This window comes from Bombus pascuorum, chromosome 6, assembly GCF_905332965.1.
Source record: "Bombus pascuorum chromosome 6, iyBomPasc1.1, whole genome shotgun sequence".
Taxonomy (NCBI): domain Eukaryota; kingdom Metazoa; phylum Arthropoda; class Insecta; order Hymenoptera; family Apidae; genus Bombus; species Bombus pascuorum.
Genome location: NC_083493.1, coordinates 14,836,525 through 14,853,591, shown reverse-complemented (window position 1 = coordinate 14,853,591; position 17,067 = coordinate 14,836,525). Strand labels below are relative to the sequence as shown.

The window sequence follows — 17,067 nt, the reverse complement described above, 5'->3', positions numbered from 1 at the left end:
ATGTAATTCACGAATTTTTATAGTCCAACTCTTGTTTCAGCAAGCAGAGAAGATACCATAAAAAAATAAGAACCCTTAAAAGATACTATAGGTGAAATCTCGTTCCATACAAATGCGAATCATCGTCTTCTTGCAATAATAGGAACATTTCTACCTCTCGTTCGATATTAACGATAACAATCTATATTTTAGTCTCGCTGTTAAGGAAGAGACTTGGTTTACAGTTTCTTCATTTTTATAGAACTATCCAAGTCGTACAAATTTCCCACACTCTCGTTTTATTCGTTTCTTTTCTAATCCTGTTTTCTAATCTATCTATTAACGTCATTTCTACCGTTACGCTTTCCTTTCTGGTTACTTTTATTCGCTAATACAGACTGGCAATTAATTTTATCGATTTCTAAAACAAACAAAAAATATACCAAGATGAAGTTTCACCCATAATATCTACTTATTATTATTTTCTAATACGATTTTCTTCGATAATAGCTGTTATGTTTTAAGAACTATTAACGTTCTTCTTTAGCGTAAAATTCAAACTGCCAATCGTACGCGGTTATCGATAATAATTCTGTCTTATTCTGAACAAATTCGAAATATCTTTAACAGCTGAAAAATGGCGTAAACAATGGTAGAAAAAATACAATGAAAGCAACTAATAGCTACCAATATTATATTATTATATTTTTTAATTTATCTCTAAACAATTAGTATTATTCTAAACGAACATAAAGAATTCCATTACTAAATACAAGTGTATAGTAGTTAAAGAAGCTTTTATATTAAATTTTGAAAATTGTAACGGTTGTATTGAAATGAGTGAGGTTAAGACTAACCAAGGGGGTTCTTCTCGGCAGGTCGGATGACCTTCCAAGAAATACCGTAACGGACAATGACTGCCTACCGACTCGGAAATTAGATGACCGATGAGTTTTCACTTGCTGTGCGAAGGACCAACGGAATCGAGACGAGCTGTGATTTCTTCGATGACTTAACTGTCCAATTATTTCCTTTAAATTATTTCTATTCGTAATTAAATCCGTAATCAAAGAAAAAGGTGACCTACATGCTTGATCATGGATGCGATTTACTCGATACGTTTGATAGAAATTTTATTTTATTTTATTTTGTTTACAGCTTTGTATTATGCAAGCGAATGATATAAGCAGAATGAACGCTGTGAATAAAATAATGCGTCAACGCTCCAAACTTTTTGGATTCCTTCGCTTTTGTTTGCTTGGTTGTAGCAGTTACTGCGATGAGTCACGATACGTATATGCTGATTTATGCGCAGAGACTTATTTTAGCTACTAAATAGCCACGATATTTTATATATTTTTACACATTGTACGTATCCTTCTACGGTAAATTGACCTTTCAGTTACGTATAAACGTATAAAAGTTTGCGATGATTTTTAATACCGCTCTAATGATTTCTAACCCAAATTACATCTTTTCCGTTTTCACGTTCAACGTCGCGTAGATGCGACTAACTTCCCAAAGAGACATTTACGATCCAAATAAACTGATATATCGCAGTGTTTAAAGCACCGGTAAGGAAGAACCAAATTTTTCTTCGGTCAGCCGATATTTTCTCGACTCGACCAACCGAGCGGAATCGCAAATCGCACGAGTAAATCGTACATCGTCCGTGGCGTGCAATTATCTCGCGGTTGGTCCGCGAGGTCACAGGGGCGGTTCTTAACTGCGGTTCGCTTCGTTCCTCGCGTAGATCCATATACCCTTATAAAGGATCACGTTTGTAAATCATAAAATTCGCAGTTTCACACGCTCTCCACTTCGGCCAGCCCTTCTCCCTTTCGTTCCTCGTCTCGTTGGCGGAGGAGGAGAGCCCTCTCCGCGGGCTGCAATTACCTGCAATTTGTACTACGAACAGCGTATACGCCATCTTGTCTGTATATGTGACGCGCAGCGCATGCAGATGGCGTACAAACGCGCGGGAGAAACCGGCAGAAGCCTGGGGAACGAGGCGAAAATGAAAGAGGAGAAGCTGCAGGACTTGAAACCGTACACGGTGGAGAAAGGAGGACGAACCGCCTAGAGAAACGAAGAGGAAACGAGAGCGAAACGGGACGAGGAGAGTTAAAGAGGGTGCATGTTCCGCGCAGACGTTGCACACCGAAGAAAATCCCAGCGACCGCGTCGCTTTTCCAGTATTTCCGTTTCATTCCATTTACGCCAATTCGTATTTTATTTTCTCCTCGACCTTCTTTACCTTTGTAAGAAAATATCGTAATTTCTTAAATTCGAATACGTATTAACACATGTATCCTTAATGTTTGCACTACGAAAGAAAGGAACAAAGATGGACGAGTAAGAAAAATAAATCACTTAAACAAACGTAACTAGTATCCACAGTCGGTTTATCGAAATTTCATCGATTGAATTTAATCACATATCCGATTGCGCATCTCTATTATACGAACGAAATATCGTTTCGACGCGTTACGAAAAATCGATCGGAAGCAAGTTTCACCATGATCATTAGATAAAACATCGTTGCAACGAACAAAGTTTAAATAAATAAAACGTTACTTTTGTGTATTTAGGAAGACAGAAGAAGAATTGACGAATAGAAATGGTAGGTATCTACCAAAATGAACCGTGACAACTACGTCGTATAATTGACCAGATCGAACAATCAGGATGTTAATTTATCGACGAATGGATCTAGAGTTTAATACCACTTAACGGCAAGTGCATGGATCGCATTTTCTCGTTTCTTCTTTTCTTTCTTTTCGTTGCTCGTGTACTTTTCGATCTCGTCCCGCGCGATCACCGATGTCCCGCATGGTTTACTACGGCACTTACTTACTTCGTGTACTACGAAGAAAGACACTCGCGATACTCTTGTCTGTTTACAACGCTATGTCTTGCCAATTATATACGTATATACGAGTCGCTTGGTGCTCGTGGGAACAATTTTATACGACGTCCAGATGCCAGGGTTCGTGTTTTTCTAATATTCCGTTCATGTTGGCGAATATCAACCAACGTTTGTAACAAAACCTGTAATCGAAGAGCTTGCTCGAAGAACTGAATATCTAATTTTGTATAAATGTAGGATTCCGAAAAAGAAATATATATCAAGGTAGATACTTAAAAAATAAAATTTAATAATAATAATAATAATAAAATGTCTATGTGAAATCAGACGACTGTATTTTCTTGGAAGATAAAGACGAATAGTACTTTAACGTTCATTGTATTTCGTTCATTATTCGGTTATTTTCGCTCAGGTTTTTGGGTGTAAACGAAAGTCGCGCGTGTACAGACAAAGGGGATCGTTTACGAATGAACAGTCAGGTCGGTACAATGTTGCTGCGGTCGGTCGCGGCAAATTTCACCTACAAAATACATTCACAGGCCAACGGCCATGTTTTCGAAATTACGTATTCATTTATATTTCGCGATACGAATCCTCGAAAACTCCAACCAAATCACGACTCTTTCTCAGAGTCAGATACATAGTAGTCTACAATTTTCTGCGGAAACATCGTTTCTATCACGGAACACGATCTGTTGCCTAATAAAGGGAGGAGGTAGGTCTCGTGACTGACATTTTTCGCGGAGTATCGCGAATAAGATCGTTGCAATCATGGACAATTAGCAGGGACCTTACGCAGCCATATTCTCGATGGAACACGATACGAGTATGAAAATGCAAGGGGGATCGGGAATGGACTCGGCCGTTTCCATCGAACCCTCGGCCGCTCGGGACGGCACACGAGTTAACGAGCGTGCAGGAAAATGGAGAAAAATATAGACGTCAACCGGAACGTGGACATGGCCGACGATGGTTATCAACCATGGTAACAGCACTCTGCTTGATAATTGAATTCCTCGTCAGAAATTGTTGCAGAAAGTCATCGTATCGGTAGATTTATTGCAAACTGGTCTAAATTTTCGCGCAAAGAGTATGCACTGGATATTTCAGGGTCAAGCGACCGAGATGAAACGGAAGCGAAAACACTCGGGGAAACTGGCGCGACCGCACCGAAAATCTCCGTGATCCACGCTCGAGTTCGCCGCATAGGGGTCGTTATCCGGCAGGGTGCGCGAAGAGGAGCATAAAGAGAGGGAAGGGAAGGAAGAAAGGACGATGGAAAGATATACGAGAGAAGAAGAGAGCAGAGAGACGAGGGAAAAGAGGGAGGTGTCGATACCGGGCGTAACCCGTCGGTCTACCGCCTACCACAGCCTGATATGCGCTGCCAGAAGACGGCGTTGGTGTCTCAGGCCTCCGCCCACTGGATACTATTTCGCCTGCCCGTTCGTTCTTTCCGCCAGCGAACGTTCGAAGCCTGTATCGAGGCGTGGAATAGTAGAGGGGATCGCGAACACGACGGAATATCCCGGCGTCAGATCCCAAGGGGCCGCGAGTGTGCGCGCGTCTGCTCCGTGTTCGGTAGTTCCACCGTTTATCCGTGGCATCGTTTGCCAGTCCGTTCTCGTCTCATTTACTCGCGTACCGTTTCATCCGATCGGTGAGCTTGTTGCGATATTTTCTTCGTTATATTTAAACTACTCGTTCCTAATCGTAGTCGTTCTCGACTACGTTTAGTTGCTACGATGCGGAACAACGTCGATGGCAAGTTCCCTGTGTAGTCGCGAAATCGGTACTAGTCACAATCTGTCTTTGTCACGTTCGTGGAGTTTTGCGAACGCACCCGCTTACCTTGCGTCCTGTTCCTTTTCCCTGGCTTCTGCCCCTCAATCCCGGCTACGAATCTTCTCTTTCCCATCTCTCCCCTCCACTCATCTGTCCTTCCTTCCTTCCTTCCTTCATTCCTTCCTTCCTTCCTTCCTTCCTTCTTTCCTTCCTTCCTTCCTTAGAGCATAGTCCTTTTTGGTAACGCAGAGTGCGCGCATTACTGCTGCACTACACACAATACTGGGTAACACGTAGAGGAAGTGTACGCGTGCGCTCTCTTCTCTCGTAAACTTTCCACCTTTTTTTTCTGCACTGTGTAGTGTGTTGTGTATCGGCTGCGAGACGACTTGGACGTTTGCGATAGAAAGCTCGCGCGCATGTCAGCCATAAGCGTGCCGCGTGTGTTTCTTTTACTTTAGTGACAGAACAAATTTACGACGTCAACCGAGGAACATCCACTATCTGCTGAGACGACATCGATCGAATTTATCTCCCATCGGAAATTGGAATTGGTTGGTATTGTGAATTTTTGTGTAAGAGCAACGAACATTTCGTTGCATTATACAATAGTATCAACTAAAGGCATGAACACGTATTCGCGTTGTTTTGATTACAGTGTTTCTTCGCGGTGTCGGTGAGACGTACTTCGAACTCTGTTACTTTTCACCGGTAACGTGACACTTACCGACGGAGCCGATATTAATTTGTTTGTTTCGCGTCACGTGCGATTGGTGTGTATCGAGGATAAAAATTATACTCGCGATCGTGCGCGCTGATCGTTTCACGCCGTGATTTCGTTTCTTTCGTAAACGGTGATATACGTGAGCGAACCATCGGTTCCTCCTTTTTTATTCGCATTTTGGCAGCGTGTTCTGCTGCGGCCGTGTCACTCGTGTCGTGGGCGACCGCGTTGCGGTAAAACAGTCAAAATTCGGGTGAAGAACAGAGAACCGTTGCCATCCTACGCGATGGAAATGAGCGACGAGTATCAGGACATGGGAAACCCTGGTGGAGGGGTGGCGATGGTCAACATACCTATTACCCATCATCAACATTCGTCTGATAGTCCATTGGTAAGTTTTTTCATTTTTTATTTATATTCTAAAAAATTCTAAAATGATCTAACCCTCACATTCGATAAAACGAACGAATTCGCTATCTAAGGTAGATACGAACATTCGGTGTAACGATTGATTTTCTATAATTAATATAGTTCATTGGAATAAGCATATTATTATTATATATAATAAATAACGCGTACAAATGTGGTTTAGTCCACTATCTTTGCTCTGAGTGTCTCGACTATCGATAACCACGTGGCTTGCCTCTCCATGTTTCTAAATGGTAGTTTCACAAAAAGTCGATACTCGATCGACAGACTCGTGTCTCGATAATCGTACGTTTCGTATTCGTACAGACGTAAGAAAGGGAACAGTGATTATAAATTGTAAGTAACGATAGCGTCGAAAATTCGTTAATTCTATCATCGAAGGTAAAAAATGTAATTTAACTCGGACAGAATTGCGTCGTATCCTGTTGTCACGAATTTTCGATTGGTCGATGGATAAAATTGGCTGACAATAGAGAACGGCCGTGTATTTACGTATTTACGATACACATCACTGAAAATACAGCGAAATGCTACAATGTGCCAGAAGGGCAGCATGGTTTACAAACAATGCCAGACCGACCGCCTTTGCGGCTTCGTAAGCGTTTTTTATGTATCTCAGCTACGAGTTTTATGCACGTGCCTATCCTGATATAAAAGTCACATTCGACTTGTTTATAACGTGATCGTCCTAGAAACTTCGATGAATTTAATGCTTCGTAAATGCTACGCGTGATAATTCTTGCGTATTTTGAAATCTTCTTTAGAATATCGTAAAGGTAGTACCAACATACTACCGAAGGTTGAATAATTTCGACGATATTGTTATGGATCGTGGATATCGCGAAATTCTTATACGACCGAGTTCACAAGCGTTCTAAGAATAACGATATCCTTGGTGGAGGAAAGATAAAGCTATATCAAATAAAAAAGCACCTCGGTCGTTTTCGCAGCAGAATTAGCACTGTTATTGTTGGCGCGTTTGTCCATAGTCGACTTAATTTTCAACGGCAACCCTTTCACTATAGTAAATCTTCAAGCTTTGGCTTTAGCTTCTCCTTCCACCTTCAATTTCCATTGGCATTGTATCTTAAATCGTGTATATCATTTATTATAGATACGTATAATGAATTTTCATACTACGTTCTACAGAATTCATTGCTCATGCGAACGAATGTTGAACTTTGTTCTTACGGGATAATTTCTCTTCATAAACTGTAATTTCAAAGATAAGATATAAGTTGTAAAGGGTGTTTATAAAATCAAAAGAGATTTATTACTTTCGTACCCGGATATTTGCAGTGTTCCTGATTTTATGTCTCATTAATGTATTTAAGTCCTTTACATCGGACAACTTTATGTCCCATTAATGCTTAAATAGTGACGTCATTAAAATTCGTAATCTATTGTGACATTATGATTTCATAGCAAACAAACTAATTTTTAATGACTAGGCTCTTATTCTATCTCACTGATGACGTCATCCATCATATATCTCGGATAAATAGGTATTTATTTTTCTCCTAAAGATTTCACCGATATATATCTATATATCTATATATTTATCTATATATAAAAATTATTTACTATATATATATATAGTAAAATTCGCTCTGCTTTAAAGGAAAATTTTTGATCGCAGACACAAACGGACGAATAGTATCAATAAATTACGAAGCAATAACCAACCTTTTGTAAAAACGTTCCGTAGATTGCAATTTACACTCATAGAAATACAATATAAATGATGGCCGTCTCTCCAGTCACGAATCTCAATGATTATTGACAATTTCAATCTCTCGGTTATTTCCCGCAGTAAAATATTCTCGTGTGCGTTGATATTTTTATCCTTTCTTTTATCGTCTATTCTTTTCCACGTCTTTTACACGCTTCCCTACTTGCAATGCCGGCCCCATTACAATACTTTGGAATAATAATAACCCGTAGCGAAGTATCCGAACGTTTCCACTCCCCGCCATCGTGGATCAGCCAACGAGATCCAGGAAGCACCGTATTTTCGATCTTTGCAATATGTCCGTTCTAAAAATACGTTCATCGATACGCGCGACCCCTGCTATGCCGCGTATATTTAACAAATTTTACGTAATCTCATTCGCGGCGGTGCAGCATGTCGGTCGCGAGATCACGCGAGGGGAAAGTTGCTGATCGAACGATGATAGCGCGAGTGATGGGATCAAGTTCAGTATGTATCTGCGTATATCGTAACTTATAAATGCCAATCGAATTCATCGTATCGTATTTGCAAAGTATTATTCGCAAGCTCGTTTTCAATCTCGGAACGAGTACTAGCAAATTTCTGGTAATTTATAATTGATAATCACGGTATTTGGACGAATTAGATTCCTTATAAGTAATAAAAACTAATAGTTGAATCGTAGAGTTAGAAAGGCATTACCATTACATTCGATTTTTATGAAAAATTTAAGAGTTTAGCAAAGGCAATGTACAAACCTATTAGGTTGTTCCAAAAATTCCTTTCGTTTTGTAACGAAATAATAGAATAATAGAACAATAGTAATTTTATAATTCAACGAAATAATATAAGACAAATAATGTTTTGCATCTATTATCTCCTTATAAAACGAAATAAGCATTAGGATACCTGATACTTTCCGCTGCCTTCATATTCTTGTTATTGTATCACAAATCTATTTACTCCTATCATACATATGTATATAGCTTCTAATTAAATTGCAGATTTTTATGCAAATTTATATTCTCATGAACACTACAAAATTACGGAACATAGATGGTGATTTATTTCGTTCGTTAAGTATTACGAACAGATATTATACTTTTAGCATTTGTATATTTATGGATGATACCGCGCTAGTACCACGATAATAGCTTTAAGTATCACGTAAACGTATAAAAAATCTGCGCTCCGCTATATACCAAGTATGTACCAAATTGACCAATATACGTTCAAGTTTTTCATTAAGTGTAACAAGTAAGTGTCCGAATACTTAATACCGGCCGTGTATCTGCGACGTGCTTGAGCCCATCGCTAAATAGCACTGTAAACAAGGAGAATAAGAACGGGTTAACGAGGGTTTCGCCTGGGAAGAAGATCCTTAACAGCGAGCGAATTGCCCGGGGATGAACGACGCGACGCGTCGCGTTGTCGTTGCGCCACGAGAGAGGTGTAAACACGAACCCGGTTGATTCAGTCTGAGCTCGTTGTCAGCGTGTGCGTGAGTTCGTGTCACAGGCCACTCTATACGTCGAGTATTTGCACGTACGGTCGCGTTAAGGGGTGAGCTGTGTGACGGAACGGGGAGAAAGAGGGGCGATGTAATTCGCGCGCGCGCGCAAAGAGAGGGAAAAGAGTTGGAAACGGGGGAAAGAAAGGAGAGGGCGATAATCGGGTGAAGATAGAGATCCAGGTAGTAAAGGAGAGGGAGCGAAAGAACGCGCGAAGAGGGGGGCACGAGGGGCAGCTTTAGCTGGGTCCAACGTCGAGGCAAACGGTGTGCAGAACGTGGTACAAAGGCGGGGATTCCTCTTTCGGCCAATCGGATCGGTTAGCGAGTGCGCTCGCTTATATACACGGTTAGCCTGGCTGTTTCACCTGCAGACGCCATGTCGTGACGTCATGTTTCGTTAGGACGGGACCAGGTAAAACATGTGCGGTACCATTGTCGTGGCAGTGCTGCTAGCGCCACCCTGGGACAAGGGTACCTGAGATTCTTTCAAATTCGGACAGTTAAGGTCGATCGATGTTCGGACGAATGAAACGTTTGAAGGTGGAAACGCGTATACCCGTATGAATCTTTATATTCGATTGTTTCCACGTAGTTGCCAGAGCGACAAGATTTTAGTACTCGCACGGAACGTGATTACGGTCTGGCACGATCATCGCAGAGTCGATTTCGGGTGACGCGTTCTATTCAGCAAGGTCGTATTACAATTTTAAATTACAATGAACAATGAAATATATAATTAATTCTATTACTTATACTCCGCGAAACGTGATATCCATGATATTGCGTGTTGTACATACTTTTACATATTCATTACCTTACGACAGCCTTGAAAATCTTTTGTTGCTCACCGATGACCGACATCCCGTTGAACACGTTAATGGCCTCCTCGAGTCAAATTTCAGATAGGTATCCATCGAACAATTTGATCTTCATTCCTGCGAATAGCAAGTGGTAGGAGTATAATCATACAGGTATACAGAGAGAACGATCATTCACGACTGTTTCGTGGTTCGACATTCTTTGATACAACTTTGACAGTTGGCAAGGTGCTATCTTCTGTTCTCTAATTAACATTCCCGCGGAGGAACGACCAATTACGTTGGATAGAGGTTTTGATTAGGGACAGACTTTAGGTGAAGAACGTCCTTGACAGTGTATCAGTGTTTCTTTTTGGAGGGGTTGGTCGTGCTATTCCCCATTATCTTGGCGGAAGATTATGGCGGAACACGGCCCTAGCCTCCTCCCTCGAGGAGATGCCAACTATTATTCGGCCGTTTTACGATAGCCCTATAAAAATCTCATAATTAGATTTTGAAGATAATATCCTACCGGAGCTCGACCCTTAGCCGCGCCCCGGCCCGTAGCAAGGCCGGGCTGAAAATTGCAAACACCAATCTCTTCTCCCCTTCTTTCTTTTTACTTCGCAGATACATTTGCAATATGCTCGACCGAGAAAAGAACAAAAGGACTTTCTGGACTCGTTCTATTCATATTATTTGACTGACAGATGCTTAATTTTCATAGTCCTATCTATCTACATATGGGAGTGACCGAGACAAGTCGATACAGAGAGAAATTACCTCGACACTGCGTTTACGATACTCCATCACTTCGAATGTCGCATGTCGGGTGTCCAGTGTCGGACATTTACTATCATACAGTGTGTACATTTCATTTTGATCGAGTTACTGCATACGTTATACCAAAATAACTTTTTTCCGTATTAACCTGCCCCTTTATCAGTTTTTCCTGTCTCTCTATCTTGCATACAAAAAAAAAAAAAAAAACAGACATTTTACGGATTCAGTGACTCGTAATAACGTAAATGCACAATGTTGGCATGTTTGCAGTACACGTGTACTGAAAATACTCCAAAACTCATTACCACTGGCTAGCCGATAAGGTGTAATGCAACGGAAGGTCGGTCGACGTCTGGATCAAATTTCGCGCGCATTTTATGCGTGCTCGCGTTTCATGTTCTATGTATATCCTTCCGCGAATACAAGTCACATTTTCACCCTTAAATAGGTATCGATAATCCAAGGAATCCGTGTATCTCCCATTTTTTGAATTATCGAACAATGCTGAATAACTGGAGGTTTCGGAGCAAACGCGAACTTTTTGAAATTTCTCGACTTTTAATTTTAGATAATTCTAGTTGAAACTAATTTCACAACATTAAAGTGATCTATGTCCAGATCGTGCACAATTCTAATCAACCAAGATTAGATAAACGTATAATCACGGATATAACATTTGCATAATGTGAATATTTTGCAAATAAAAAAGAAAATAATTTCCTGAACGAAACTTAAGATTGCTGGAATATTCCTTTCTGCGTAAAATGTACGAACAAGGGTAACTTTTGCTACGAGCTCTTCAATTCTAATTTTTTTATTAGAAAGTATCTGTACAATCGGAAACATCTTGAAGAAAATGTCTTCAAGGGTTGATATTTCCCGAATTGTAGATGTTCGAGGAAAGACGAATTAATATCGAATCGTCATTGTAACACATAGTTATCGCTATATAACGCCACGAACACAACGATTCTATGAAACGGTGTTGCAGGGGCGGAGTAAAGGATTAATCGCGCGAAATCGCATAGCCTGGTTCGTGAATTTTCAAAGACGGTGTCGGGCGCGGGCTAATGGATCGGTAAGCACGATTTTATCGCGAAGATCGCCGCGATGGCGTCAAAGCGGTTTTCGCGTTCATCGGGGCGCATCGTTGAGGACGCGATTCGCGGAGCGCGCATGCATTCCTCGTTGCAGCTGCAATGCGCGTGATCGCGATCCAACGGGCCGTGAGCCCGTGAGCACAGAGTTTATGCCGATGGTGGGGAATCAGTGTGGCCGCGTAGACGAAAGGGGGGAGAAAGAGTGAATGAAATAAAGAAAAAAAAAAAAGCGGTGGACCAAGCTGAATCGCGATTGGTCCAAGCTCGTGCCGCGGTCACGCCTGCCTTTATGTATGCGCCGTGCCGAGAACTCCGTTCGATGGAACGCCGACGCGCCGATATCTCCACTCTGCTTTCGATTTCGATTTCTTAGGTTCGCGTGCGTCGTTTAATGGCAGCCGACAATTCGTCGTGACGCCGCCGTTTCACACGTGTCGCCGTTCCCTCGAAATCGCATGTGCTTTACATGCACCGATTGCGTACGAGGATGAAATAATTATTTCTTGGTAGTATTGACGATATTCTTTTTTTTCCTCCTTTTTTTTTGTTAACTGAGAATACGTATCGTATTTAAAAAATCATAAAAACATTATTCTTAAAATTTGCATTAATAACATGAATTTTGCGTCATCGCGCTGTTTGGAGATATTTATTTTTGCGATAACACACGGTAAATGTATTAGTGATACAGGTTATCGATACGTTCGAATATAAAGCTGATGGGTATTTTGCTTGGTTTCGTATAAATGTTCGATGCGAAGTAACGTTATAGAGGTCTTATCTCTGGTTAAAAATGAGTTGCCATTGATCATGTTAACGATGACCGGAATTACACATAATCGATCGAGGGACGTCGTATCTATTGCCATAATTTCCATCGTCATAACTTGTATGATTAGGGGGATGATTATACGTTGTAAATGGTATGCGTATAACCTTCAGCGTGCGTCAAATATTCTTTGCTAATATTCTTTATAGTTGTAAGTGGTACCTATTATTATAGTAATTATACATCTTAAGTGACGTCACACAAAGTATCAAATTGTGTCCCATGTGCCGATCGTAAGAATTTCCGGATAACCGTCGAACGTCGCGTTACACTTAACGATTCAAATACTTATTTACTCTCATCCGCCTCGTTGATTGCTCGTGGATCAGCAACCACGGATATCCCTAGTTCTGTGAATGTAACTGTCAATTACACGATGTCTCGTAGAGTTCTTTAACTACATTGCCTCGTATTTGTGGGACGAGCCTCGTGCGTTCAATATATCCTTAACAGTGCAACCTGGAACGTTCCTTCTGCTACAAATTACGAGCGAACGAGGAGGAATAAAATTCTGATAGCCTCGCTTTCGTTTCTGTTCGATGAACTGCGCTTCATAAATTATCCTGGTGTTTATGGTACCAGTCGTTGGTTCGCTGGCGAACACTGAATATTCTATTAACTTTTTTGTCACCCCTTGAAACTGACTTAACCAAGGGCACGTAAAAAAGAGTCTGTAATTTGGCGATTATTTTTCTTTGAAAATTGCATTTTGTTCTGTACGTATCGTATTGGTTCTATTTTCGAACGAAGCGGTATGGTAAAATGTACTTGTAAGAAGGGCGATGGAGAACGTGTATGCGAAGGGAAAGCGAAAGACTGTGTAAAAAGGTGGAGAACGACATCGGATCTGATTTTGGAAAAGAATAGGCTGCCGTCTCTCAGGTTTGTTTGTTGTGTTCTACGAGTCAAGTGGAACTTTCTAAGGTTAGCACCCAATTGGCTATCACACCCCATCGTGCCTCGGAGGGAAAGGTACGGGCAGCCATTAGCAAGACTTATAAGGTGGCTACTGCCACCAAGGTGGTCGTAGGGTCCTCTTAGTTGGAAAAGACCCCATGCAGGTAATGGGCCTGGCACGAGCCTACCGACTCTCCCCTGTCAGACCTCGCATACACCGCCTGTAAAAGCACCGCCAAGGCCAAGTCGATTTCACGCAGACGAGCTTTCACAAAACTGCCGTTTCTTGCAGCGACGAAGTTTCCTTCCCTTCCCCTCCTCCGCTATATTATCCTTTTGTCATATCGGAACAAGCGAATTATTTTAGCTGTGCGTGCTCTCGGATAATCGAGAGACTGTTAACTAAGAATAGTAGATAGGCGAATTCTTTGCCTCTTCCTTTTCTTTTCTACCGTTTCCAAGAATCGTGAATAGTTTCTCTTAATTTACAATCGGTGTTCCGTTTTCCATTCTTCGAGGCAAGTTTGCGTCATATCCGGCGTGGAATGGAATATCGATCGGACTTATACATTATTTTACGATCGTGAATCGCTCGTATAGCGTGTCGCCGGCAAACTTGAAAAAGGGAAATCGTTCGTATTTTTGAGTATACCCCTACTCTCGGTTGGGATATTTAATTTGAGCCACCTTGTGTATCGCGCGGGGTCCTAAGTAAACGCTAACTCGATGGACTCTCGTGGATGCTCGTGCATGCCCGGCGACGAGGAAGGCGCGGAGGAAAAAGGCGAAACGGGTTTCTTCGTCGAACTCGTGCAAACATCGAGAGCCAGAGACGTGCCACGACCGACCACGAACCCTCTTGTTGACTCTTCAACTTTACTCGCGCCTTTTGCTCTCTCTTTCTCCGATGGCGCTGACGCTTCTTCGTTCTCTTGGTCCGAGTCCTCTGCTGCACGGTACACCGGTCTCCTCCAGGTCGGTCGGGTCGTCGACTTCTTACCTGGTCGCTTCGTGGAACCACGCGAGAGACGAGTTTAATTTAATTTTGTATGTGCTCGTTGTCTGATGAAGCAACGTCGGGACGCGATTTCGTGGCGGACGAACTCGTGGTGTCGCGTTTCGATCGGTCGAAAGTAGTTGGTTGGATAACGATGCCAGAGAAATCTCGGGAACCTTCGAGAACCAACCTCTCTGTGCAACGCCCCTTGGTATTCGTTTCTTAATTCAGTGGCTGCTCGAACGAATGAAATTATCGGGAGAACTCGTGTCTCGCGTGCGAGGAATCGGTATCGAAGGGGAAACGAGTTCCGCGGCAAAGGTGGTGCTTTCCGTACAAGTTGTTAGAACACAATGATTTATCGAGGAATAACTTTGGTTAATATATTTAATAGGCTAGAATAATCTGTTCCACGAGGTTGAACGTTGGCTATAGTGGAAGCGGTTTGGCAGGAGGCTGTTGCTTCTCGTCAGTATGCAACTGTGTGCACCCAGCGTAATGGTGGTTTGCGCAACCAATGCACTTTGTGCCTTAATGCACACGCACACGGCAACTCTGTCGTGCACTCGCGCCCGCGCGCCGATACCGGAACGGGACTCGCATATATATATACGTATGTGTGTGTGTGTGTATGTGGCCACGAAAGAGATGCCTGACCAACTCTAGTGCCGTAACTCGCCCATTCACGTATCATTATCCGCACCGGTGCCTGGATAACGCTGTTGCAATCGGTGCAATTATATTTTTACGATCTTAGCCAAGGCTTCTATTCCGTGACTATTAATGTTCGTACGGCCACCTCGATGTTCTACGATCGGGGATCGCGCCGGTTTCTAACCTAAATACTCCGGATCTGAGAAGGCAATTGTTTCTCTCGGTTGTGTACCGTTTTGATCGGGGTCGATCGCCTCGCCTGAGAATGGCGGCGAAATAAGAGGCATAGGAGCGCCCGCAAAATAATTTTACTAACGGTAGCTAGACGATGTTCAGTGCGTACGCGGAAATTTCCATTCCCAAAGTTTCTTTCCCGTTGGTTAGATAGGAGCGTTTTTAAAAGGACTTGACAGACAGGCGGATTAAGATTTTCTAATCTTTCTAGAATTTTTCAATTATCGACGCTTTTCTATCTGGTTTTAACTAAGGGCTTCGTAAAATATTGACACGGGTTTTATGTGAACAAATAAAAAACGTGGAACTTTGTATCAAAGTAATGGCTTAAATACGCATATACTTTGTCTTATATCTTACATTTGCACATAAGCTTTATTTTATTTGCTTTATAATAAGGTTCGTAAATCGTTCTAAAAAATATATATATATATATTTAATAATAATAACTAGAACCTTAGATAGAATGATTTGAATACTTTTATAGCTTGAAGGCGACAATTAAGTTTCAGCTCTTCCTGCCACTTTCTAAATTCGCCTTTTATGTTATAAATTGTAAAAGATTAATCTATGGAAGCAATCGAATAGTAATTTTCTTTGGCTTAAGTACATTTAATTTATTTGCTTAAGTACATTTGAGTAGCGATTTATGTTTGCATTAAAAGTTGTAAATCGTGGTATGGCCTTTTATGGCTTTTTTAATGTCCGTGGAATATCCCACAGGAAAAGGATTAAGATTTTAAGAAAAATAGCTTTTAACATGATCTTAGAAGATCCGCTTTCCCGGAAATTATGCGCGAGTCATTGCGTTTTCTAAGGCTACATTCTTTTCTTTTGCCCTGTTCAAACAATAGAAATAATTTTGTAGAAAGTAACCGTCACTAGGCAGGTCAGTTTGATGACTTTATAACTGCTCCAAGGACACGAAGATAGACACTTTTTCTTTTATCCCATCCGCAATCTCCGGATATTTTCATCTTCGCCAGGTAACTCTATAAATTTTGTCGTTTCCTGTCATTTTCTCTTCTAATTTTGATCTGAAGATCCTTCAAATTCGATAAATATTTATTTCCTTGTCGTTCCTATGAACATAAATATTCCATCGAATCAGCGATTTATTTATACATTGAAGTTTCTAACTTTCATCGATCATTAAACGACACGGCTTTGAACTACATATGGTACCAGTCATTGTTTCGCTAAAACATCTGTGATTTCTTTGTTTTTTCAATTTCTATCGGAGGATCGATTGTCCGCTTACTCTGAATTACTCTGAATCCAACTCGTCACATCGTTGTCTATCGAGAGCAAATACAGAACGAAACCTTTCCTCGTTAGAGTAACTATTAACACGTTCGCTGCTACCGGAAAACCATATATGTAAGCGTACTGCCCAAAAATAGAAGTTTTAAGATTTACGAATAAAAAGACTACTCGTTCTTTTCAAATTCGTCATCCCAGATCTTCGTATGGTAGGAAAAATTCCCAAATCGTTCTACTATATATCTGTTAATTTTTGGTCGAAAGGTGCGTTCACAATGGCGTTTTATATTTTTCACGAAGCGAAAGTTATCGAGCGTACGTAAGCTCCAGCTGTAGCAGCGCTAAAATATCGTGCCGCATCCACCGGTATTTACCGTTGACGCTTTTGTAATAATTATCCATGCAGAGCGTGCAGCTGCGGCCAAAGTATCTCGTAGTTGGGACGACCGAGAGCGTGTTATTATCGATATTTATTACCGTCAATTGATTTTACTAAGCAGAGA

The 17,067-nt window shown here is 41.4% G+C and overlaps 1 protein-coding gene across 7 annotated transcripts in view; it reads left to right on the top strand.

Annotated features, from left to right (window-relative positions):
- Positions 1 to 4,365: 4,365 nt before the first annotated feature.
- LOC132908135 (protein dead ringer) overlaps positions 4,366 to 17,067 on the top strand; it is a 147,761-nt gene continuing 135,059 nt past the window's right edge. For 3 of the 7 annotated variants that reach the window (XR_009658318.1, XM_060961818.1, XM_060961816.1), the window contains exon 1: positions 4,366 to 5,748. Coding sequence is in view for 6 of the 7 variants with exons in the window: in XM_060961818.1 (XP_060817801.1) it covers positions 5,644 to 5,748 (105 nt within the window). In the remaining variant the exon portion in view is untranslated. The remainder of the gene's footprint in view (positions 5,749 to 17,067) is intronic. The other 4 variants (XM_060961820.1, XM_060961819.1, XM_060961817.1 and 1 more) reach the window with 3 other exon arrangements.